Raw genomic sequence first — 26,874 nt, 5'->3', positions numbered from 1 at the left:
CGTTTACCAGACCTAAAAGTAGAGGATGATATTGTCATGAAGAGAACCGGATTCAATCGTGGCGACATAGTGGATGAAGGGGAGTGTTGGAGAATATGGCTCCCAGAAGACCTCACTCGTGGCGTCATCAAACGGTCACATGAACTGAATACCTGTCATGGGGGGATAGCTAAAACTATCCACGATGTTCGAGAATTCTTTTATTGGCCAACACTAGCTGCAGACGTTCGAGATTTTGTAACAAATTGCGAAAGCTGCAAAGAGAACAAACACACTAAACAGATTCTTCGACCGACCATGGGCCAAGAGGTGAAGACGGAGCGCCCATTTCAGAAGATATATGTTGATTTCTTGGGACCATATCCCAGAACAAGAAATGGAAACACACATATATTTATAGTGTTGGATCATAGGACCAAGTTCGTTTTGCTAAAGGCAATGCCGAAAGCAACTTCGAAATCAGTTATCAAATTTCTCACGTCAGAGGTATTCCACAAGTTTGGAGTTCCTGAAACTCTTCATTCCGATAACGGAAAACAATTCACTTGTGAAGCGTTCAAGGAACTCATAAACCTATATGGAATACGACACATGCGCACAGCCATCCATTCGCCACAATCGAATGCCAGCGAAAGGGTTAACCAATCGATACTGAGTGGCATTAGGGTTTTACTACAGAAGGAGCAGAATAGGTGGGACGAGAACTTGTCATTGATTGAATGCTCACTACGATCAACCATACATGCATCAACAGGGGAGACACCATATTGCGCACTGTTCGGTTATAACATGATAACCCATGCTCAAGCCTACACAATTCTGAGAAAGCTTAATGCTTTGCCTGATGGTGAGATTTTGGTTTTACCTAAATCGTCTAAAATGCAACTGATTCATAAGAAGATTACCGAACGATTGCACGAGGCATATACACGCAACGTCAGAAGTTATAATAAACGTTCTCGGGAGATAACATTTAAGCCAGGTCAAGAAATTTATAGGAAAAACTTTGTTCAAAGTAATTTCTCGAAAGGCATAAACTCCAAGTTATGCAAACCATGGCTAAAATGTAGGGTTAGAAGGGCAGTTGGCAAGAATCTTTATGAAATTGAAAATTCTAAGGGTAAGTTAGTTGGTACTTTTCACGCTCAACATCTAAAATTCTAGGTTGATAAGTATGGGATAGAACTATATTACCCAGCCATTTTACACATACAGAAAATATTCGAAGCAAGAAATTATTTACTGCATAGTGCAACTCACTATATTGGTATCATATCACACGCAATAGAGCTACGTGAATGAATGATATACAAATTCCCAAATTTAAAAAATTATTTGGTTTTGCTAATGGAATTGCAAAATGGTAGGGAATTTATTTAAAAATACATTTTTTTTTAATTGAGATTTGAATTTAAGCCTATCAATTTAAACATTTTAGTTAAGTGGTAGTTATATCCAGATAAAGGTACGATAGAGGAACTTGCTAGAAAAGAGTTATTTCAGTATGCGGACTATTCATTAGTTCAACGAAGTTTTGCTCAGATCGAAGGAAAATAAAACTTCAGGTATATCGTTTTTGTAAGGCTACAGGAAATTATTTCATTTTTATTTATGTCACACAGTACAGAAAGCCTATAGGACAAATACAACAATGTTATATTTTAACTTAAAAAAATATGAAATGAATTAATAGTAGCAATGAAACAGAAATAATTGAGGATGGTCATTGAAACTGTTTGGTTTTTGTAGCAATAGTATTGGTTTTTAGGTGTTTTTCTGTACGTGATGTAAGTAATTTCTGTTCAGAAATTGACTGGATCAAATAATTCCGTGATTGGATCAGGTACACAGAAAAAATATCACCAAAGTGTCTTCAAGTAAAAAAATTAATTGAAGTTGAAATTTTGCAATTAATAAATTAACTTGTTAATCAAGATACTAACATTAAGTTAATTAAGTCGATGATTGAAAATTTAAAAATTGTTAATTAAAAAATTAATTTATACAATTAAATTTTTAATTAATTTCGGATCCAGATAAAAAAACTCTAATCCAATTAAGAAAGTATTTGAAAATATATACCTTTTTAACTTAAAAAAAAAATAATTGAGTTTTGCAATCAACAACAATTAAATTTTTAATTGAATCAATTAAGAAATTAATTGAAATTAGCTAATGAAATTAATTTTTTTTAATGAAGACTTTTTTTCTCTATGCCCAATTAAAGCTGTGATTGATACCATCATTTTCGTTTCTGAAGACATTTCAATTGGAAAAATAATTGGATGGCCTTGGTTCTGATAGTTACCAGTATAAAAATTTGTAGTTGCAGAGTAAGCAATTAACTTTTAACTTTAGTTCGATCGGTTGGTGACCGTACAGGAATTTTCACGAAGGTTGTTCACACCATTTTTGTTGATGTTTTTTTTTTCAATAATAATAGAATTCCATATACCGATGAGCTAGTTTTGAAAGTGTCGGCACTTTATCCTCAGTATTCGAAGGTTATGGGTTGTCAGATTGTTCAAACAGGATCGTATTGGTGACTCATAACGTTTGTTACGATTTTGTACACCAGAAGGAAAATGATGCGTTGTTATGTCTTGATGTTAAAATTCTGAATGGAGCAGGCAAATGACACCATCGGGTAATTTTGGTTGGTCGCCGATGAATACACCGAACAATGTCGCAGTTGAGTGTCGTATGGTTGCCTTGTTTTTGTGTGGAAAAGTTGAGCCTTGACATTTCGTCGATTCGGATATGTGTACTGTCATCATATATTCTGCTGGGTTTAATTTCACCTTCGTTGTGTTTAGTACGTTTTTTTTAAGGGGCAGTGATCATATAACTGCATTTGCATATTCTTTTTTTCGGGGTATGTGCTTTTCAGAAATGTGATGACGAGCGACACTGCGTCCTTATATGACCGGAACTAGAGACCGATATTCAGGGGAGTTGGCACAAACTTTATCCGCCATTGTAAAAAGTATGGTGTGTTTTGTTGATCCAACAGGCCTTTTGATTGCCTTAGAATGAAACCGTAGATGATTTTCGATAATCGGAAATTTGGTTGTTGGGCAAAGAAATTAGTTGGGTCTTTTTTTGCATGGCGGGACAAAGGTATTTATAGCTGTGCGGTAACAGTTATATTGTTTTCTGTGTGCCGATTGTTCGTATACGTCTCCTTTGGAGGAAATGATGATGGTTTCGGCCGTCCCAATGGATATTTACATCTTTGCAGGCGTGATATTGGCTTGGATGGCATGGATTAGGCACAGCTGTGGCACAAAAAGTGTCCCACAGCATGGCGGTTTCTAGATCCCATGGTTCACCGGACCATTATGCGTTTTAATGATGCTACTGTCAATAGGCTGTCTGGGAACTTTGTTCCTAGAACTGAAGTGGCTACTAAGAGTAGCATGGGCAGCCTAATTGGGAGGCTATCAAATATAGCTTGGCAGTTGATTGGGTGAACAGGAATATTCAGTTTTAATATTTTTATGCGTATGGTTTGATGGTTATGAGGCGTATGATGCAATGGCTAGGGTTATGGGTATAGCTGAAAGTTAGGAAAAGGTTTCGTTTTTTTTAGCTTTTTATTATCTTACGCGTGTCACCTAATAGAGAACGTTTATACGGACGTAGCTTCATGGGAATTTATAATTACATTACTCGGATATGGGGAATTAGTGATTTACATTTTTCCTACATTGTGTCCGACTTCGTATTTCCCAAATTTTGTTTCTTCATGGCTTACGAACACAAAATTTGGCTTTGTGACGGCCACTCTATTACAGTTATGATGGCGGATGACTGAAACTTGCAGCAGATTTTTCAAATGAATTTGGATACATGTCTCGTTTGTTTTTTTTTATTGTTTGAGATATAGCACAATGTATCTAAATGGAATTTTTGTTTACAATGCCTAAGGATTATTTTGTTTTAGCAAAATTTATTTTATGTGTGATCTGCCAACGGTTCTCATTTAGAATAATTTAGTGCGGTTTTGGGAAACGAGACTACGGCGGACTTGCATATTAGGTGACGAAATGGAAGTTATAGGCGGAACAAATGATGATAGTTGCCATGTTCATTTTTTATTGGAAAAGGTATTTGAATTCCCCAGTCATAACGTATGTCGACAAACACGCCATCTATGGGTAATCAGAGGCAATTTGCGATTCGACCAACATTTGGACAAAAAAGGAGTAGATAAGCCATGGTTGTTGAGGATACGGAGTCAGGACAGGAGTTGACCTTTCTCAAAGTCGTGAGATGAGGGCAAAAACATGGTGGTATATGAACCTCATGGTAACTGCTATTGTTCATTATTGATGTTGAAGTCGAAGTAATAAGATTGCTATTTCACAGTTACAGTGTAAACTTTCAAACATTTAATTTGCTTTCATCACGGTAAATATTACGAAGTTTGAAACCGCGTTATAAATTCTAATGTAAAACTTTCATTTCACTGCGTTTTAATGTTTAGATTTGTTATTCTTCTTAGACCCGAAACTGTGTTGCATATCAATACTGTTTTTGTGTTTTTTTTTTTCTTTTAACCTCGGGTAAGAATTGAAATGCATGATTTCTATCATACGATGAGACAATGAAATAATTCCTGGTTTTATTTCGTGTTATTTTGACAATGACCCATTTAGGATATTGTGTTGGCAACGAAACGGCGTTTTGGTAGAAGAACACTCAGGACCATCTAGCAGTTTCAATTAGATAGCCAGACCCACCTGGTGGCCACTGGCATCAATCATCCAAACGCGCAGGCAACTAGGTATCCCGAGGAAGTCAGGTTCTTAACCTTGCTAAGAGAATGAAAATGTTGAGTGAGTACATAACATTATGAAACATGTTTCTGAAAGAATTAAAGAAACATAACGAGCACAGTAGGAGAATAAGTCGAAGAACACATGAAAACGAATTTTAAAAGCTTGAAAAGCAAAAACGGGGAAGATATCGGAAAGACTAATGAAAATAATGTAGATTTCATAAAAAACACGTGTCGGGCCGTTACGCAATCAAAATCCTTATGACTTATTTTTTCTCCATACATAATCATTATGAAATTAAACTAAAAAAAAAAAAAAACTTTCTAACAAATATGAAGAAAAATAATTAAATTTAAACCAATCATACAACTCACACAATTACCACAAGATGAAATATTGAAGAATCAGTTTATGTAAAAAACAAAAAAAGCAAAGATTTTCTAAACTTTAATAATTGTTCAACCTTAAAGAAAAATGCAAATATATCAGAAAGACAAATAAAAAAAAAAGAAAAGAAGTTAAAAGCATGAACCGAAATAACATTGTTAAACAACTAAAGGAATGAACATTTTATATTATGTTAAAAAATGTTAAAAAGATTATCAATTCGAAAAAATTTTAAATGTTAGAAATAATAATCTTGTATAATAAATAATAATATCGTCCAAACCGTAAAAACTATTTAATAAGCCGATACCTAAAATCTAAAAAAAAGGAAAATAACCGATGTTAAATTCATAATACAGAAAAAGATATATTCATAAGTTTGGACCTTGTTATTATCTCCTTTATGCTACATTATTTATTTATATTTATATAGTGTTATACTACCTTTATTCATTATTATAAATTTGTTTACAAATTATTATTTTAATATGGAATTTATAACAATATATTTTGGATTTTGAAAGAATATTTGATTCTATGATGTGTTGAGTTTCTGTTTGAGGGTCGAGGATGTAGCTGATGTGAAAGGAAATTTTGTGTAGCATATTTTTGGGAGTTTCTTTTAAGATTGTACATAAAGGGCTAAAAAGGAAACTCAAGGATGATCAATCTAAGGATCATATTAAGGGGGGGTAGCCCATTGGACCACATACACCTGGTTCGGGATGTAATCAACACACATTCTCTTGTTCGAACAATGGGGTAGTCAGCTGGAGGATGTCCGTCCGTCCGTTTTCTTTATAGCTTCAAATTCAAAAGGGTAACTGTCCATCGTTATGTGTTCGAAATTAAATCGTTTGGAAATCTTATGACACCAGGCACTTCAAATTTGAATGTATGGATTATAGCGGAAAGAACCCCCAGTTTCCGGCGAGCTACAGCCGCAACCAATCGCTAAGAGTGCCACCGCTAATTCTACAAAACTAGTCCATTACAGAGCTTGATAACTTTTTTAAAAAAAAAAAAACGCATAAAATTTGCAAAATCTCATCGGTTCTTTATTTGAAACGTTAGATTGGTCCATGACATTTACTTTTTGAAGATAAATGTTGACCGCGGCTGCGTCTTAGGTGGTCCATTCGGAAAGTCCAATTTTGGGCAACTTTTTCGAGCATTTCGGCCGGAATAGCCCGAATTTCTTCGGAAATGTTGTCTTCCAAAGCTGGAATAGTTGCTGGCTTATTTCTGTAGACTTTAGACTTGACGTAGCCCCACAAAAAATAGTATAAAGGCGTCAAATCGCATGATCTTGGTGGCCAACTTACCGGTCCATTTCTTGAGATGAATTGTTCTCCGAAGTTTTCCCTCAAAATGGCCATAGAATCGCGAGCTGTGTGGCATGTAGCGCCATCTTGTTGAAACCACATGTCAACCAAGTTCAGTTCTTCCATTTTTGGCAACAAAAAGTTAATACTAATGCATGAAAATCCTAACCTCAAAAGAATCACCCTTTAAAATGGCTCGTGTAACAATAGTGATGGCAAAATACTTTCATGTACATTTCATACTTTTTCATATGCTTCCCCCATCACAGTTGGCGATTGTTGTAGTGACATTTAAGAGGCTGTGGTATGAGTCTTACAGACTATAAGTTTTTCCGGTCGGAATGTCTGTGTTTGTAAAGAATCTTACAGTGTGTCCAATCGATACGACCATTCGTTGATGGCTAAATAATCGGTAAATGTGTTATCGATCCCATAAGCATGCAGCAGTATCGATTATGCCTTCGGACTTAACTTATGATGTGGCCAATATATGGGATATGTTCGACACGACTACTGTCGTCCGGATAAACTTATAGTCTGCAAGGCGCAGTAGCGATGAGATTGAAATGGAACTTTGAAATGCTGGCTAGGCTGATATTTCCCCATTTCAAATATACTGAAATCAATCGAGATCTAGGCTAGACTGAAGTCTAGAGCAGATTTCGGTCATGTGTGAACGTAGTATATAATCTGTGGCCCTGCACCGCGCCTTGAATTTCTTATAGTGTGAATGTGAAATTGGTGTACTTTCAGTCGCATGGTGTGGTTTCCCTATTACTTGATATTTAGTACATATGAAAATATCCACTTTTCGTACTAAGTATATTAAGTGTGGCAACCCACAATAACGATTATTCCCAATAAACACAAACGTTCGAAAAATGCTAAATTTCAACAATTTTTCAAACATTTTTTCAAAGGATTAGGGTAATATTCAAGTTGAGAAATTGTTGAGAAAATCGCGTTCTCAACAAAAAACAGACATTACCCTCAACAGTGAAATTCAACACATTAGCAATAATATCTCAAGTGTTATCCTCAAATTGAAATGCATCGCTACTCAATAATTTGTCAAACAATTTTCGATGCGAGTCAAATTCAAATTAACATCGTTGCAAATACTTTTCAACCTAAATTTGTATGAATGATATCCCCACTTCAAATTGAAAGTCAAAGCCAAAATTCTATGAATTTTGTATAATTTATTAATTTTCATCAAAATAAAATATATAATAATACACTACACTACATAATACACTACAATACCAATTGATAAATAATAATCTTATTAAACATATCAACAAATAAGAACAAAAAAAAAAAAAAAACAAATAACAAAACTTTAAATATCTTAAACATTATTAGTAAACACTTTTGCATTGATAATTCGATTTCCTTCCTTTTGGTGTCATAAAACAGCATTAACATTTATTAACATGCGGGCAATTTGAAATTAGGAACGTACTGGACCGCGTGTTAGAATTGATTTCCAGCAGAAGGAATTCACAAAATATCCATTTTAAACTGATAATAGCATATGAATTAAACTGACGATGTGATGCACATTTACATCCAGAAGTTGTTGATTTCAACAATTTGTTGCTTTTAACAATTTTAATAGCTTGCACTTGTAATGTTTCTGGAAACTTTTTCTTGTCTGGAAACTTTTTCTTGTCGATAAGCCACTCATTTTTCATTGGTCAGCTTCTTAATGTTTGTAAGAATGTAGCATCCAAAGATTTTAGTTTTCTGCAAAGAGATTTAAATTTAGTGACTTCTCTAAAGTGTTGATTTAATTTTTCATATTGACGTACTAATTATTATAAACTATTTGAAGCAGTTCCAGTTAATTGTCCACAATTTTTTCATCGGCCAGCTTTTTAATGTTTTCAAGAACGTAGAATCCATAATTTCAGTTTTCTGCAAAGAGATATACATTTCGTGACTTCCTTAAAGTTTTATTTCATTTTTTATTTTCACTTACCTATTTTTATAAACTATTTGGTTATTTGTCTAAAATTTTCCATTTTTTTATTTCTTGCAATTGACCACGAACTTCGTTGCACAAATAAGTATTGAAAACCACATGGTTTTTTCGTTGCATTTTAGGGTAGTGTTTTGTCAAAGTTTTCTCAAATTATCTTCAACACCTTTTCAAAGATTTCGTCAACATTTTGGCAAATTGGAAGTAATTCGCAAACAATTTGAAGATGTATTGAAGATGAGCTATTTCAAGTCATGTTGAATTTATGTTGAAAATTATATTTACCCTCAAACTGAAAAGTTGTTGCATTTGAAAAACGCTCATCCTGTGTTTATTGGGTTGTCATTTGGAATGATCATTGGGTGCGGAGATTTTTAACAGGGTCACCATCATCCACTTCTGGTGGAAAAAATTGTGAATATTTATATTCCTTGCAGAAATAGGAAAGAAAGAGATGGATAGTTCATCTTATTAGAAAGAGACAAGTGGCAACTATGCCTTTTGACAAGAAAAACATTATCAAGGTGTCTTCGTCATTTTAGTTCTAAAAATTGTGAAAGAAAAATTTCTTTTGAAATAAATTAAAAATAAGTGGATAAAATATGGCGAGTCTTGGGGGTGAACACGAAATTTCAATAAACGATATACCAGGTATGTGAAGTACTATAAAATTTCATTAATAAATCTCCAAAAGGCTTAAAATTAAAGCGAAATGACCAAAGCTAATGGGAGACAGTAAAGAAAAAAACGGGTGATTAATATAGCAAAACTTGTCAAGTATTGCTGTAATATTGAAGAAATATTGACGTTTTTACAAAATGGATGATAAAATTGTCCGATATGTGCTATAAGAAAAAATAAAGAAAAATTCAGCGATGACCCATGACAGCATTAATAGACGCAGTCATTCTCTGGAGCAGCAGCTGTTTAATATACAAAAAATTTTCGCTTTTTGTGTGCGTGTATATGAGTGCTTACATCGATGTTTGTCAGTATATGTGTTGTGCCCCACCATGCATACACTCAAAGAAAAATTTGTCGGGGAAAATCCTACCACAATGTCGGCATAAATGTCTTTTTCCAAACGAAGAATATTGTCAACTGGCAAAGGGCAATAATGTGATGTCGTCTGCAAACAAAAAACATTACTACTTCAACACGGGAGGCTAGAAAAAATATACAGTCGAACACGGTTTTAACGAACTGGCAAAGACCATGTTTAGTATTTCGTTATAACCGTATTTGAGAATGTTAAAAGAAGTCACTTGGAACTTAAGCGATTTTAGTCCGATTGATTACATGAAGCTATTTTGGAATGATAAGGCACCATCCGTCGCATACCGCATTGATTCTTCGTGAGTTTTTTAACCAAAAAATCTACCAATACCCATACAAAAAAAAAACGGTTCCAAAAAAACGCATACCAAACAAACGGTTCCATTTGGCTACTCAGAAACTCTTTGGGGGAACTCGATTATATCAATTGATGACATTAAATGTAAATCGCTAAGCGCATTAAAGGCTATTCCGGAATTTGGATTTAGCAACTGTTTTAAAAATTATTTGCCGGTGTATGGCTTCAAGGGGGGCGAAAGAGAGTTGTGAGAATAAATAAAGAATTTTAAAATTATGAACACAGTCTTACTATGTTTTGCTCACAGTAGTAAAAACATTAGAATCTTAGAAAGATTTAAGAAATCTACATTTACAACAATCCCAAGAAAAAAAATCATTCGACACACTATATAATAATGCTAAATAAATGGAAGTCAAGTTATATTATTACCATGATAGACTTTTATTGCTTGGTGGATAATGAATTATGGTTTTGATTGTTTCTGGAAACTGAACTTGTGTTAACTAGTGAAATATGTATATGAACGTTTTCTGTTTCCCTTTATACTAACCATTTCATTTGTTTCACTTAGCTAGTGGCATAATGCCACTTCTTTTCTTGGCTGTTGTTGTTTTTCCACTTATGGCGAAAGCAACAAAAGCGCCCATCATTCTTATAAAACAGGCAGTAGCGCCAGACAATAAATAATTGAAAGTCACTTTGGAGTAGGTTTAAAAATAATTCAAGTAAATTCCAAAAAACGATGCAAAGCATTCACAAGCAAGTACATACTGCTGTATATTGTTTTTTCTTTGTCTCAGCTTTCATATACTCGTGTTTCATAGTTCAAAAATTGTATAAGTGAAACTTTGATGCTGTCTGCAACCTTTCTACCTGTATCGCTTCGAACTTCTTTTGGGTATGGTGACTCTATTATTTACAAAATAAATTCTTATTGGTTATTTATTATCTTATTTGATGTTTGTCGTTTTTACCAGGATTCAGCATCATAATGATGCTCTATACCCCACAGACATGACTAGTGGCATGCAGCATGTTTTCATGCCATTGATTTCGGTTGCTCGCAGTGCATAACACGACATGTTGAGTATTTGCATTCGGCTATTTCGAGGTGAACAAACCAATAAAAGAAAATTTTTTGTAGACTTGCTTTAAGTAGATATCAGAAATAGATGTAGTAGATTCTATATTCAAAGATACCCATATGTAGCACACACGTGTATACACAAATGTTACGAGTAATATAATGGTGTGCAATTTTTGGAAATTGCTCTTGCCAATTGAATTGGATTTTATACCCTACACAATACATTAAGGTTGATATTAGAGGTATGCACGAGACATGAAATTGTCGTGACTAATGCGTGATCGCAACGGCGTGTGCGTGATCGTGATTAACAAACCAAATGTCGTGAGTGAGCGTGAGTTAGGAAAAATACGCTAACAATTTCAGTGACACCGGGGATGTTAATAGTTTAATAACGCCCCTCGATTTTAATCATGCTCATAATCATACTCATAAAATTATTCGTGAGTCACGACAATTTTCGTGAGTCACGGTATTTTTCGGAAGTCATGACATTTTCGTGCGTGAGTACATATTTTCTTTTCGCGAGTGTGCGTGAACGTGTCCTACCTAACAAAATCGTGCGTAAGATTTTCCGACGTGAGTGTGCGTGAGTAAAATATTATTCCCGTACACACCTCTAGTTGCTATTCCGTTTGTACACATGGAAGTATTAGTATGCGGCACCATAAAGTTGAGGTGTGCGCGTGGGTAAAATTTCACTCACGCACATACATGAGGGAAAATGTATACTTCTATACTTCTCATGCATATTCACGAAATGAAAACCCGTGCTCGCAAGCAAAAAATCACACTACTCACGACAAAATTCAAGTGACTCATGATATTTTCAAACTAGGCAAAAGTAACAAAATAGCAAACTAGATTATGGTTCGCCAGCCAAATTAATGTCAATTTTTCTAATTATAGAGTTGACTAGCAATGAGCAGGATTTGAATCTTAAGCGTGGGCGTTTTAAAATATGTATGCACACATTTCGAACGCAGCAGACAGAATGTTGCCAATCATGTTTTTCAATTTAAGATGGGTATTAAGTTCGAGTTTAGCCGCTAAAATCGTAATTTTTTCACAATTACTTTTCTTTAATAATCCATTTTAAGGAATACAAACTTTGAGAAAATTTGCTTTGGGCTATTCCCCATCAAGTTATAATAAAATTTGCAACAAATATGTAGAATTTTATGCCTTTTTTGCTGATTTAGTTTTCACTTTAGCGGCTAAATCGAACTTAGTACTCACCTTTAAGGTGGGTATTAAGTTCGAGTTTAGCCGCTAAAATCGTATTTTTTCAGGATTTTTCTTTAATAATCCATTTTAATGGATTCAAACTTTGTTAAAATTTGCTTTGGGCTATTCCCCATCAAGTTATAATAAAATTTGCAACAAATATGCATATTTTTATGCCATTTTTTGCTGATTTAGTTTTCACTTTAGCGGCCAAATTCGAACTTAGTACCAGCGTTGCCAATTTAGCTTTTTTCCCGCTAGATTTGGCTTTTTTTGAAGACGTTTAGCGGGGAAAAAATGCATTTAGCTTTTAGCTTTTTTTCTGGCTTTTTTTCATGACCCTTTTAGCTATTTTTGGTTTTTTTTATTTTCGACATGTTCCTATTGAAGTATGGATAAAACTTCGTTTTTATCTAAGCCTTGCTGCCAGAATAAAGGTTTCCACATATTTCAAAGCTCAATTGAAGCCTTAATAATTATTCCAGCCATTATGCGGGCATTTTTGCAGCAAATACACCTTGTTGTAAAGTTTTTTCCTCGTATTCATACAAGTTATCGTATACTTTAAATCTACTATTACCATACAAATTCCTTATATAAACTGTCAGTAAATTATTAGGAATACTAGCATTTGACTCGTTTATCCTTTTTATGTTATTATAATACGTATTCTAAAGTTATTATGATATTACCAAATTAAAATAGTAGATGTGAATTGCTTTGTACACTGAAAAAGTATTGTCGTGAGGTCAAAGATTTCATGTCTTTAAAATACGAACGCGAATTTTGGTTATAATAGCATTTGTGAATTTCTCTTATATAAACTGTATTCCTTGTCCAAAAGCCGATAAAATCGTTTTGTTCTTATAGTTAAGTGATTCAACTTAAAAATTGGTATCTTTTCATGAAAAAGGCTAGGGTCAATTCTAAAAAATTCCTAAAATTAATTAAATAGTCTTTAAATTTGTGGAGTTTTTGTATCTTGACCACAAACCAAAATATCGTTCAAAAATAGAATAGGTTTTTCAACATTTTATTTTAAAAACGTATACACATAATAATTTCTACTTAAAGTCGAGTCTGAATTTGGAAATTTAAGTTGTCGTTAGCACGTTTTTAAAGCACTGTGATAGCTCATGAAGAAAAAGCTGAAAAAACGAATAAATTCAAATTTGTCTCGGAATCAATACCAAAATCATTAGTGTACAAAATCTTTGGAACCGAACATAGAAATAATTAAGGAAATAAAGTTTTGAATGTGGTATTATTTTTTAACATCAAAAAAAAAAAAAAATGCAATAAAAAACAAATCTGCTATTTATTCATGGAATGGATTTACATTTACGAAAATTGGACAACAATAGATTTGTATGGGAAATTTTCGTACAACGAATTTATCATTAATTCAGTTAAAACGAAATATATTGATATTTTCCAATGCAGTTCTATGTGACATTGGACTTGTTGATGATTAACCAGAATAATTGCAAGTTTACCGGGAAAAAGTTTTTACTAGGAAATATAAATGAAAGACTTCCAGTAAAAATTTGTGATAGTAATCAAAATGTATCGAGTATGCAAACAGAGTTAATATGACTTAGATTTTCTTACAGTCTCACAGAAATGGAAATAAAATGAATACAGTTAAAATAATATGCATTTTAAGTGAAATAAAGCCTTTAAGTTTGTTAAATTTTAATCAAAAATATGACTTTTGATACAAAAAAATTTAACTTTTTTTCTAGCTATTTTTTAACATTTTTTAGCTTTTTTTGGCTAGTTTTTTGGACAAATCTAGCGGTTTTTGATGAAACAATTCTGGCAACGCTGCTTAGTACTCACCTTTACGTGAAAAACAAAAACCCAACCGTGCGTTACGAACAGTGTCGCCAGAATTTTTCTGGCTCTTGTCCCCAAATTATGATGTTTTCGTCCCCAAAAATCCCCAATTTAAACTTAAATTCCTCATAAAAATACCCAATACATTTTGGACAAGTTTTTTTTTTTTGAAAAAAAAAAATAAAGCAAAAGGCTCTGCTGTAGACAATCAGTAATAATTTAAAAATTAAAATTATGTCAAATGGAATAAGATCAAGATTTCGAACCACAACACCAAGAGAGTGGTGATCGTCTTCCAAATGCTGGAGGTATGAAAATTGTCACCTTGTATTTATGAACAAACATTTAATTCTAAATCTTCAAGTAGTAAAATTAGGTGGTAGACACGTTGCCAAAGTTGGTAGAATTTTACCAGAAATGGTAGATTTTTTTATTGTTTAGTAGATTGGTAAAATATCCAAATGCATTATATCTTAATTTTACAATTATTAATCGAGCTTTATGGACAAATTTAGATTAAGGAACTTGATTAATAGAGTCATTGAAAAAAAAAGCCAGATACAAATCTATACACGCCTACACTGTACATTGACTCTATTAATCAAGGAAAGGTTCATTCGCCCGAACCGAAACATGTACAGTCTAGACGTATATAGATTTCCATCTGGCGTTTTTTTCAATGACTCTATTAATCAAATTCTTTAATCTCAATTTGTCTATAAAGCTCGATTAATAATTGTAAAATTAAGATATAATGCATTTGGACGTTAATTGCCTGTTTCGGTATCAGGCTAACATGAAAAATAATAAGCAATGAAAAGCCCGTCGTAAAACTAGGAAAAACACTACTAATATACGCGTTAGAATTGTTGTTGTCTCCTTGAAACAAGTTTGTGTCAAATACCATTAATAAAGAAGACGTGAATTGGGCTTTGATAGTGTTAGTAATAGAAAACAGAGATTAATATCATACTTGTTGGAAAAGCGCTCCGAACTTACTGGTTTGATGCAGACAATTTTTATTTAGCTATTTTCTCCAACATTTCACGCAAATTTCTGTGTCGGTTGCACTAAATTATTAATAAAATGTTTCACAAAGTGTTTTTGTTCGTTTAAGAGTTAAAAAAATTGCTAAAATAAGCGAATTAAGTTTTGTTACGAATGCAAAATGAAAAGAGAAACCGAAAAAAAAGTTGCAACGTCTCATGGAACATGTATGATATTAATCTCTGTTTTTTCAAGAAAAAGAGGAAGAGCAAGCTTATCTCACGTCTTCTTTATTAATGGTCTTTGGTTTGTGTAAGTTGTCACATGTTGTTGTTGACTGTAGAAACAAAAAGCATTGTTCGATTGTTCACCAAAGACCATTAATAAAGAAGACGTGAGATAAGCTTGCTCTTCCTCTTTTTCTTGAAAAAACAGAGATTAATATCATACATGTTCCATGAGACGTTGCAACTTTTTTTCGGTTTCTCTTTTCATTTTGCATTCGTAACAAAACTTAATTCGCTTATTTTAGCAATTTTTTTAACTCTTAAACGAACAAAAACACTTTGTGAAACATTTTATTAATAATTTAGTGCAACCGAAACAGAAATTTGCGTGAAATGTTGGAGAAAATAGCTAAATAAAAATTGTCTGCATCAAACCAGTAAGTTCGGAGCGCTTTTCCAACAAGTATGATATTAATCTCTGTTTTCTATTACTAACACTATCAAAGCCCAATTCACGTCTTCTTTATTAATGGTCTTTGTTGTTCACCACTTAGGTGAATTCAAACAAATAGCTTCTGAAAATAAATTTCGTGTTGTTGCATTACTGCAGTAACAAGATTAAGGGACTTGTAGTTATATGAAAAGATGATGTACAGTGGGAGTAAAGATGAATCAATTTGTAGGAGGAAAATTCCTAGATGTTTTCTCCATAAGGAGTTAGCATAAAGGGCCCAAAATTGAGTTATCTATCCCAGCCAGATATATACTAGAGGTGTGCACGTGACACGAAATTGTCGTGACTCACGAAAATTTTCGTGACTCACGCGTGAGTCACACTCATGTCAACGGCGTGAGTGTGCGTGAGCGTGATTAACGAACCAAAATGTCGTGCGTGAGCGTGAGTCACGAAAACAATATCTTCGCGAGTGTGCGTGAGTAACAACTTACGCTCACGAAAATAATCGCCCTCTCCAACATAAAACGCTTAAAAGTTAAATTCATTTGCAATTTAAGTGATCCTAGAATGTTAAGAGTTTAATAACGCTTTCGATTTTAATCGTGCTCATGATTTCAGACACGTCCCTCAGGTAAATTACTCATAAAATTATTCGTGAGTCACGACATATTTCGTGAGTCACGATATTTTTCGTGAGTCACGGTATTTTTCGTGAGTCACGACATATTCGTGCGTGAGTACAAGTTTTCTTTTCGGGAGTGTGCGTGAGCGTGAGGCCTACCAAACAATATCGTGCGTGAGTGTGCGTGAGTGTGCGTGAGTAAGATATTTCCGTCGTGAGTGTGCGTGAGCGTGAGTAAAATATTACTCACGTGCACATCTCTAATATATACTAAAGGCTGTGGAAAGGTTCATTCGCCCGAACCGAAACATGTACAGTCTAGGCGTGTATAGATTTGTATCTGGCGTTTTCTTTTCAATGACGCTATTAATCAAGTTCCTTAATCTAAATTTGTCCATAAAGCTTGATTAATAATTGTAAAATTAGAAATAAAATTTTGTCAAAATTTTGAATAGAAATAAATATTTGACAAAATTTTCTATATAGAAATAAAGTTTTGACAAAATTTTCTATAGAAATATAGAAATAAAATATTGACAAAATTTTCTATAGATATATAGAAATAAAATATTGACAAAATTTTCTATATAGAAATGAAATTTTGACAAAATTTTCTATATAGAAATAAAATTTTCTATAGAAATAAAACTTACAAAATTTTCTATAGAAATAAAATTTTGTGAAAATTTACTGTATGGATAAAAATGTTTGGTAAATTTGGTAGAATTTTACCCGAAATGGCAGATTTTTTTATTGTTTGTTAGAATGGTAAAATATATATAGAAATAAAATTTTGACAAAATTTTCAATAGAAATAAATATTTGACAAAATTTTCTATATAGAAATAAAATTTTGACAAAATTTTCAATAGAAATAAATATTTGACAAAATTTTCTATATAGAAATAAAATTTTGACAAAATTTTCTATAGAAATAAATATTTGACAAAATTTTCTATAGAAATAACATTTTGACAAAATTTTCTATAGAAATAAAATGTTGTCAAAATTTTCTATATAGAAATGAAATTTTGACAAAATTTTCTATAGAAATACGAGGGCAGTTCAGAAACTTCTTAGCCTAGCACAAAAAGCGCGGTATAAACAGAAAAAAGTTAAGTGTTTTGGAAACGTCCATCTCTGTTATGAACGCATGTTAAATTTTGTTTCGATCTGGCAACTCCTTCATATAGAAACAGGTGTTCAAAGAAGACGCATCCGCAATTTTTTTACAATGGAAAAAATAGAAATGCGTGCTGTCATTAAATATTTACATAAAAAAGGTTTATCGGGACAAGAAATTTATAATGATATGGTGAATGTGTTAGGTGAAAGTGCTCCTTCATATGCAACAGTAAAAAATTGGGTTGCTGAATTTAAACGTGGTCGTACAAGCATTGAAGATGAACCACGTTGTGGACGTCCAAAAACAGCAATAACAACAGAAATTGTAGCCAAAGTGCATGATATGGTATTAAATGATCGACGAATAAAAGTGCGTGAAATTGCTAATATCATGGGCATCTCAAATGATCGAGTCCATTTAATTTTGCATGAAGAACTACAGATGAAAAAGCTTTCTGCAAGATGGATGCCGCATTTGTTAACAGTCGATCAAAAACGCATAAGAGTGAACATTTCTCAAGCTTGTTTGGATCGTTTTAAGCGAAATAAAATGGATTTTAAGCCTCGTTTCATAACTGAGACAAAAGAACAATCCAAACAATGGACTGAAGCTGGAGGAAGTGCCCCAAAGAAGGCAAAAACAATTCAATCGGCTGGTAAGGTTATGGCAACGGTTTTTTGGGACTTCAAAGGTATTTTATTGATTGACTATCTGCAAAAGGGTAAAACAATAAATTCAGAGTACTATTGCAACCTTTTGGATCAATTAAATATACTAATTCGAGAAAAACGTCCTCGCTTACAACACAAAAAAATAATTTTTCATCAAAACAACGCACCAGCGCACAAGAGTGTTTTAACAATGGCTAAAATCAACGAATTAAAGTACGAGTTGCTTGACCACCCAACTTATTCTCCTGATTTAGCTATCAGTGACTTTTACTTGTTCCCAAATCTAAAACAATTCCTTGCTGGCAAAAAGAAGATGCAATTACCTCAAATGAAGATGCAATTACAGTTGTAAACCACTATTTTGAAGACCTTGAGGAAAACTATTTTAATCAAGGGATAGAATTGCTAGAAAAGCGTTGGACTAAGTGTATTGAAGTTTCAAGAGATTATATTGAAACATAAAAATATTTTTGAAAATCTAAGTATTCTCTTTCATTGATAGGCTAAGAAGTTTCCGAACCGCCCTCGTATAGAAATAAAATTTTGACAAAATTTTCTATATAGAAATGAAATTTTTACAAAATTTTCTATATAGAAATAAAATTTTGACAAAATTTTCTATAGAAATAAAACTTTTACAAAATTTTCTATAGAAATAAAATTTTGTGAAAATTTACTATATGGAAAAAAAAGTTTGGAAAATTTTGACATAATTTTCTATACAGAAATAAAATTTTGTCAAAATTTTCTATGGAAATAAAATTTCGACAAAATTTTCAATAGAAAAAAATTTAACAAAATTTTCAATAGATATACAATTTCGACAAAATTTTCTATAGAAATATTTTTTTTTAAGCAATACTTATCATAGTTTCGGCTATAGGTCGATTAAAAAACATAGGATTGATGTTTTTATTTAAGTTTTATTTCCAATATTTCGGTTGACTTCGTCAAAACCGTTTTCAAGGCTGAAGTGAAACAAGAAACAGAAATTTTCAAATTTAATTACAAAAATCACGAACAAACAGAACCAAACAATAAATTATTTAACTACTATTACTATTTACATTTATTGTGGTGTGCACAGTTTTACACTCTGTTTTACACTGAATCTATTTATACCCTTCACCACTACTGTGGTACAGGGTATAATAAGTTTGTGCATTTGTATGTAACACCAAGAAATAGTGGTCATAGACCCATCTTTTAGTATACCGATCGGCTTAGAATTAAATTCTGAGTTGATTTAGCGATGTCCGTCTGTCTGTCTGTCCCTCCGTCCGTCTGTCTGTGTATGTAATTTTGTGCACAAAGTACAGCTCGCAATTTAAGTCCGATCGTCCTCAAATTTGGCATAGGGCCGTTTCTTGGGACAGAGGCAATCGCTATTGGTTTTGGAAAAAATTGGTTCAGATTTAGATATAGCTGCCATATATATTTATCCCCGATTTGGTCATAGTTAGCGTGTTTATTAACCGATTTTCTTGAAATACCGTACATCCAAATATTTTATGAATCTCGAAAATCTTGCAAAATATCAGCCAAATCGGCTCAGATTTAGATATAGCTCCCATATATCTTTCGTCCGATTTAGACTCATATGACCACAGAGGCCAAAGTTTACTACCGATCTTTGTGAAATTTTGCACAGAGGGTAGAATTGACATTCTACCAATGCTTGGTAAATTTGATTGAAATCGGTTCAAATTTAGATATATCTCCCACATATATCTTTCGTCCGATTTGAACTTATATGGCCAAAATAGCCAGAGTTTTGCCGTGATTTGCTTCAAATTTTGCACAAGGGGTACGTTTAATAGTATCGTTAAGTGTGTCAAATTTTGTTAAAATCGGTTCAGATTTAGATATAGCTCCCATATATATCTTTCGTCCGATTTGAACTTATATGGTCTCAAAATCCAGGGTTTTGCCGTGATTTGCTTCAAATTTCGCACAAGGAGTACGTTTAGTAGTATCGGTAATTGTGCCAAATTTGGTTGAAATCGGTTCAGATTTAAGTATGGCTCCCATATATATCTTCCGTCCGATTTGCACTCATATGACGAGGGGGGCCAAGTTATACTCCCATTTACGTGAAATTTCGCATAGATAGCAGAATTATCATTGTAACTACACCCTTACAAAAAATCGCTTCTGTAACATATACTCCCAAACATATTTTGCTTCAAGCATATACATTTTTGGGTATTGCCCAAACATTTATATGTTTGATCTCTACCAATATATAATATGTTTGAAAGCATATTGGTCTAAACAATATATGTTTGGGTAGTCTAAGTTCCAAACATTTTGTATTTTTGCATCCAAATTCAATAATGTTGTCTTCCAAAAAACAATATGTTATTATGTGACCATATAATATGTTTGGAAGCATTTTGCACCCAAAAATATTATATGCTTAAAAAAAATTCTCCCAAACAATATTGTGCTCAAAATTTTATTTATTTATTTACAATCATAATGAATTATGAAAATAAACAGGTAATATAGGTGCTAACAACATAGGTTTTCGACCTGAATGCTCAAAATTTTGTTTCTGCCCAATTGTATATTCCCCGACATCTTTCTCACTTCCACGAGATTTTTTAGTTCTTAGCACCTTTTTCTGTAATACAAACATTGTAGAAGAAATTATTCAATTGTATGATTTTTTTTTATTTTAATTTTACCTTTTGCCGGACGGGGATTCGAACAGCGGACCACACAGTTTGTAAGGATCAAAGAAGTAGCTGATCAATTGCCCAAGGAAAAATAAAATGTTAATTTTGTAATAACAAGCAACAACAACCAACTATTCAATATCGCTCCCTGTTAAATAGCGCTCCAAGCTACTAAACACATATATGTTTATAGGCTATTTCTAAATTAATATATGTTTGCATCCAAGCATATTATATTTACAAACATTTTATGTCCCGAACATAATATGTTCTAACATATTAACATATATGTCCCAAACATGTTATGCTAGTTTATGAACAGTATATGCTTGCACTCAAAAATATTGTGTTTAAAAATTTGTGTTCCAAACATATAATGTTTATAGCCAAACATATGAAAAACTGTCTTTTTCATCCGTGTATACATGTCAAATTTAGTCCAAATCGGTTCAGATTATATATAGCTCCCATATATACGTACACCAGAGTTGGGGAAATATGGTAGACTGTTCCACATTTTAGACCCATTTTCAATGAAAGTTTCCTCCAATTAACTGGATAGCGTTAGCCGATTTAAATTTTAATTCTAGAGATTTTGTAGAAGTAAAAAAATTGTCTCCTTTATATAGCTTCCAGCAAATGTGAAGTAGTTGAGATGGTAACACAAATTTTGGCCTACATAGGGGTGAAGGGTATAATATAGTCGGCCCGCCCGACTTTAGACTTTCCTTACTTCTTTTTTACTAAAATTGCGTTCCACCCTAGTGCATTAGTCGACTTAAATTTTGAGTTTATAAATTTTGTAGAAATCTATCAAATTCTGTCCAGATCGAGTGATATTTAAGTGTATGTATTTGGGACAAACTTTTATATATAGCCCCCAAGACGGATGTGATATCGAAAATTTAGATCTACAAAGTGGTGCAGGGTATAATATAGTCGGCCCCGTCCGACTTTAGACTTTCATTACTTGTTTTCTCTTATATTTGTATTGTATGTCTATATATTCGAGCACAGTTCTCAATATCTTTCTTGTAATTCATTCTCTCGTCAGGTGGAGTGTTGATAATGTGCAGCATTTCAAGAGTAAATCTGCGTCTGTAGTTGTTTTCGTGGTCTAGAATTTTTACGTCTTCTAAGTTTGGCTTGTGACCTGTCAGCGCACAGTGGACCGCAAGCGCTGTTTTTTGCCCCATGGGTTTTTCAGTGGCTTTAATATCCGATTTGTGAGAAGATAACCTAGTTTTCAGTTTTGTCATTGTAGTACCAACATATGTCTTTTTACATAAATTGGATTTGTCACCTTTACATTTAATCTTATAAATTACATTGCTTTTATCGTCATTTTTGATTTTAGTTTTAGTTTTACTAAATAATCAATTTACTGTTTTCGTAGTTTTTAACGCGAGCTGATATTTTCTTTTTGTGGTACAAATTAGACTTGCACAGTCTTTCCGAAAAGCCATATATATATGTCACTGGCTTGTAAGTTTTAAGTTCTTTTTCGGTATTTCCATCTTTGTTGTTAATCTGCTTTGATTTTACTTTATATATTAGATTTTGAATTATCCTTAATGGGAAATCATTATTGGTCAGTATTCTTTTGATTTTCTCTCCATTTTCGAAATGAAAACTAGGATCACTAATGTTGAATACTCTCCTGATGAAGTTCGTCGCAGTATTGATTATGATACGTTTGCTATGATTTGAATAAAGGTTAAGTAGACGTCCCGAAGCTGTTGGTTTTTGGTACCAATTTAATTTAAGTTGATTGCCTTGTCTGTGTATTATTGCGTCAAGATATGGCAATTTTTGATCCTGTTCCTCTTCCTTCGTGAATTGAATTTGTCGGTTGTAAGAGTTTAAAGCTTTTAGTGTTTCTTCGACGTCTGATATTTTTATTATCGCGAATATGTCATCTACATACTTAGTTATTATACGTGGTTTAGTTATCCATAATCCGTCGTCCAAAAGTTCCTCCATAATTATGTCTGCTATAATTGGTGAAGCGTTGTTCATAAACCTTGTCCTCAAATTTGAAATATCTTGTATCCTTAATGCAAAATTTTACTAAATCTATGAATACGTCCTTAGGTATTTTTGTGTAGTGCTCAATCTTCGTCCATTTTCTTTCAATCGTCTGAATCGCCAAGTTTATGGGAATACTTGGAAACAGGGATACAACGTCAAAGGAGATTAAAATTTCGTCATCTTGTATCAACAGATTGTTCACTCTCGTCTTAAAGGCTATCGAGTCTCTCACATTGTATTTCGAATCTTCCCTAATATTTTTTTTAATATGTTTACTATGTATTTACATAGATTATACGATGGCGAGTTAATTGACGAGCAAATAGGTCGTAATGGTGTGCCCTCCTTGTGTATTTTTGGTAGTCCATAAATCCTTGGCGCTATTGCGGTCCTACTGGTCAATTTGTTTTTCTCCTCTGCACTAATAATTTTAAGGTTAAATAGTTTATCCACTAATTTATTATTCTTTGTCTGAAGTCTCGAAGTTGGATCCACTTTTAATCGCTTATACGTACACGTATCGTGTACAATCTCCTTCATCTTTAAATCGTAGTCCATTTTGTTCATTGCCACTGTTTTCCCCCCTTTGTCAGCACTTAGAATCAGAATGTCGTCATTGTCCTTTAAATATTTTCGTGTTTGTACCACTGTGTTTGTTATATATCTGTCTCTCATGCTCAGTTTTGGTTTACGCAAATGGTCATCTATTAATGCTGTAAGCTTAGTTCTCGCCATCTCCTGTTCCTCTCTGCTCTCTATCGTCTGTATACAATCCTCTCCTTCTGCAATAGCTTGTAATAGTGGAAATTGTGTGTTGGTATGGGGGAGAGCGTGTTTGGGGCCTAGTGAGAGTATCCATTGTACCTCTCTCGGTATATCTTTCTCTGTCTTATTCACAAACCAATCGTTGTTAATGTTAACCCTCTAATGCACCAATTTTTTTGCCAGCTGATTATATTTTCAATGTTAACGACACGAAAGCAAGAAAAGTAAACAAGAAAAATTTATACGGTAAAATTCAGTATGTGCTGCAAAGCCTCTTGAACAGTTTCAACTAAGTTTTCTTTTTATTTTATCCATTTTTGTTGTCTTAAGGTGTGTTTTACTAAAAGCTTCCGCCTTTAGGCGGGCTTGGGCATTAGAGGGTTAATGTTATGTTGCTTATTGTGTTGTTGTTTGAGTACTTGTAACTTTTTGATGTGTGTGTCTTTGTTCTTTTGAACTCTGCTGTTGTAAAGAATACTTTCACTCTCCAAGTATAGATTGAGATCATCTTGTGTGAGAAGCTCAACTAATTGAGTTTGCGCGCAAACATTGTTTTGTTGATTTTCGTGTATTTGTTTGTGTTTATACTCAATCAAAAGTTTTAAGAGTTTCATATGGAAATTATACGTGTGCTTTTGTAATGTTTTGTCAATATTTGGCGGGATAATTTTGTTTTTGTCTGTTTTGAAAATGGTATATGTGTGTTTGGTGGCATTTCTAATTAAATTTGGTATGATACCTGCTCGTTTGTAATTTTATCAGAAATGTTACAGAAGATTTTAGATTTGCAGTCTGCTTTAGGGTTTTTGAGTATCGTTTGGCGGCATTATATGTGTGATGATTGTATTTATTTATGGACAAGGTTTATGAACAACTAAAAGGCATGTCCATGGGATCCCCCGCTTCACCAATTATAGCAGACATAATTATGGAGGAACTTTTGGACGACGTATTTGAGAAGATAACTAAACCACGTATAATAACTAAGTATGTAGATGACATATTCGCGATAATAAAAAGATCAGACGTCGAAGAAACACTAAAAGCTTTAAACTCTTACAACCGACAAATTCAATTCACGAAGGAAGAGGAACAGGATCAAAAATTGCCATATCTTGACGCAATAATACACAGACAAGGCAATCAACTTAAATTAAATTGGTACCAAAAACCGACAGCTTCGGGACGTCTACTTAACTTTTATTCAAATCATAGCAAACGTATCATAATCAATACTGCGACGAACTTTATCAGGAGAGTATTCAACATTAGTGATCCTAGTTTTCATTTCGAAAATGGAGAGAAAATCAAAAGAATACTGACCAATAATGATTTCCCATTAAGGACAATTCAAAATCTAATATATAAAGTAAAATCAAAGCAGATTAACAACAAAGATTGAAATACCGAAAAAGAACTTAAAATTTACAAGCCAGTGACATATATATCTGGCTTTTCGGAAAGACTGTGCAAGTCTAATTTGTACCACAAAAAGAAATATCAGCTCGCGTTAAAAACTACGAAAACAGTAAATGGATTATTTAGTAAAACTAAAATCAAAAATTACGGTAAAAGCAATGTAATTTATATGATTAAATGTAAAGGTGACAAATCCAATTTATGTAAAAAGACATATATTGGTACTACAATGACAAAACTGAAAACTAGATTATCTTCTCACAAATCGGATATTAAAGCCACTGAAAAACCCATGGAGCAAAAAACAGCGCTTGCGGCCCACTGTGCGCTGACAGGTCACAAGCCAAACTTAGAAGACGTAAAAATTCTAGACGACGAAAACAACTACAGACGCAGATTTACTCTTGAAATGCTGCACATTATCAACACTCCACCTGACGAGAGAATGAATTACAAGAAAGACATTGAATGTATAGACATACAATACAAAAACATAATAGAAAATTAGATTCAGTGTAAAACAGAGTGTAAAGCTGTGCACACCAGAATAAATGTAAATAGTAATAGTAGTTAAATAATTTATTGTTTGGTTCTGTTTGTTCGTGATTTTTGTAATTAAATTTGAAAATTTCTGTTTCTTGTTTCACTTCAGCCTTGAAAACGGTTTTGACGAAGTCAACCGAAATAGTGGAAGTAAAACTTAAATAAAAACATCAATCCTGTGTTTTTTAATCGACCTATAGCCGAAACTATGATAAGTATTGCTTAAAAATAAAATAAAAAGGTCAACGATAATCAATCAGAAATAGAAATAAAATGTTGACAAAATTTTCTATATAGAAAAAAAAATTGACACAATTTTCTATAGACATAAAATTCTGGCAAAATTTTCTATAGCAATCAAAAATCCCCAAATTTATGGAAATTCCCCAAGTCCCCAACTCAGAAATTTCGTCCGCATTCACGAAAAAATATCCCAAATTTGGGGGAAAATCCCCAATACTGGCAACACTGAATACGAGTTACTCCAAAGATAATAGAGAAGAAGATGCAGTCTTCATGATATTTTGTTGGCAGAGTCCTCTGGTGCTTCAGTTTTGCTATGATAAGACTGCATCTTCTTCTCAATTATCTTTGGTTACTCAAAGAGAATAAAAACACAAGAGAACGAAACTGTGAAGCGAAACTGCGTCAGTAGGTGGCAGTCATGAGGAAAATTTCTCTAATATCATGCAGTTTTTGTCGGCGATTCTCTCAAATATCATACAGTTTGCGTCGGCGTCCCCCAGTTCAGTTCTCTGCCGACTTTACGAACAGTAAAGAAAATAGGATTTAAAACCTACTTTGTAGTAACAAATGTTCTTTTTTATATATGTTTTCATTGCATTAAATTTTTTTGGCAGACAATTTGAAATTGTAACTGCCGATGCCTTTATAAACAATTTATCAAAACAACGCTTCGACCGCAACGTCGGTATTACCAAAGCTGCAGGTATTGTGCGACATCTACGCTTGACATTTGTTGTTTTTGTAGAAGAGACATTTTCGTCCTCTTATTATTATTATTTTCTATTTGAAACCAAAAAAGATAGAATAAAATCAAATTATTTATGTCTGAAGATTTTGATATATGTATTTAGCATATAAATATGCTTGCCATAGCCTTGGGGCAATTATTCATAGACACTAGAAAGGTTAATCGGAAAATTGTCATTTCCAATTATTCGATAAATCTAATGACAACCAATAAATTTAATATGAATTAAAACTTCAGTAACTGTACGTACATTTATGAGCAACCAAATTTTCGGATGAGTTACATTCAGATAAGAAGCGATACAAAAACTCCTCTTCCTCCATAAATTTTTTAATATTTTTTTTTTTAATTTGACTTTATT

At 33.0% G+C, this 26,874-nt stretch overlaps 1 protein-coding gene and 2 long non-coding RNA genes across 13 annotated transcripts in view; 2 read left to right on the top strand and 1 right to left on the bottom strand.

Annotated features, from left to right (window-relative positions):
- The first annotated feature begins 4,290 nt into the window (after window positions 1-4,290).
- LOC142234156 (uncharacterized) lies at window positions 4,291-5,141 on the top strand. The gene is made up of 3 exons (XR_012721575.1): window positions 4,291-4,413; window positions 4,490-4,568; window positions 4,662-5,141. It is a non-coding gene; the product is annotated as an uncharacterized LOC142234156 (long non-coding RNA).
- Window positions 5,142-7,837: 2,696 nt separating this feature from the next.
- LOC142234597 (uncharacterized) lies at window positions 7,838-8,816 on the bottom strand. 2 transcript variants are annotated; one of them, XR_012721658.1, is made up of 4 exons: window positions 8,766-8,816; window positions 8,481-8,646; window positions 8,311-8,416; window positions 7,838-8,245 (listed from the first exon to the last, which is right to left on the bottom strand). It is a non-coding gene; the product is annotated as an uncharacterized LOC142234597 (long non-coding RNA). The 2 variants fall into 2 exon arrangements; XR_012721657.1 differs by lacking the exon at window positions 8,766-8,816 and having other exon boundaries at window positions 8,481-8,748.
- Window positions 8,817-8,971: 155 nt separating this feature from the next.
- The window catches only part of ens (MAP7 domain containing protein ensconsin), a 76,346-nt gene continuing 58,443 nt past the window's right edge, over window positions 8,972-26,874 (top strand). For 5 of the 10 annotated variants that reach the window (XM_075306468.1, XM_075306470.1, XM_075306471.1 and 2 more), the window contains exon 1: window positions 8,972-9,131. In XM_075306468.1, the coding sequence (XP_075162583.1) occupies window positions 9,083-9,131 (49 nt within the window). In that variant the 5' untranslated portion in view covers window positions 8,972-9,082. The remainder of the gene's footprint in view (window positions 9,132-26,874) is intronic. The other 5 variants (XM_075306476.1, XM_075306474.1, XM_075306475.1 and 2 more) reach the window with 1 other exon arrangement.

This window comes from Haematobia irritans, chromosome 4 (assembly GCF_050003625.1).
Source record: "Haematobia irritans isolate KBUSLIRL chromosome 4, ASM5000362v1, whole genome shotgun sequence".
NCBI classification, from domain to species: domain Eukaryota; kingdom Metazoa; phylum Arthropoda; class Insecta; order Diptera; family Muscidae; genus Haematobia; species Haematobia irritans.
This window is presented reverse-complemented; position numbering and strand designations above follow the sequence as displayed.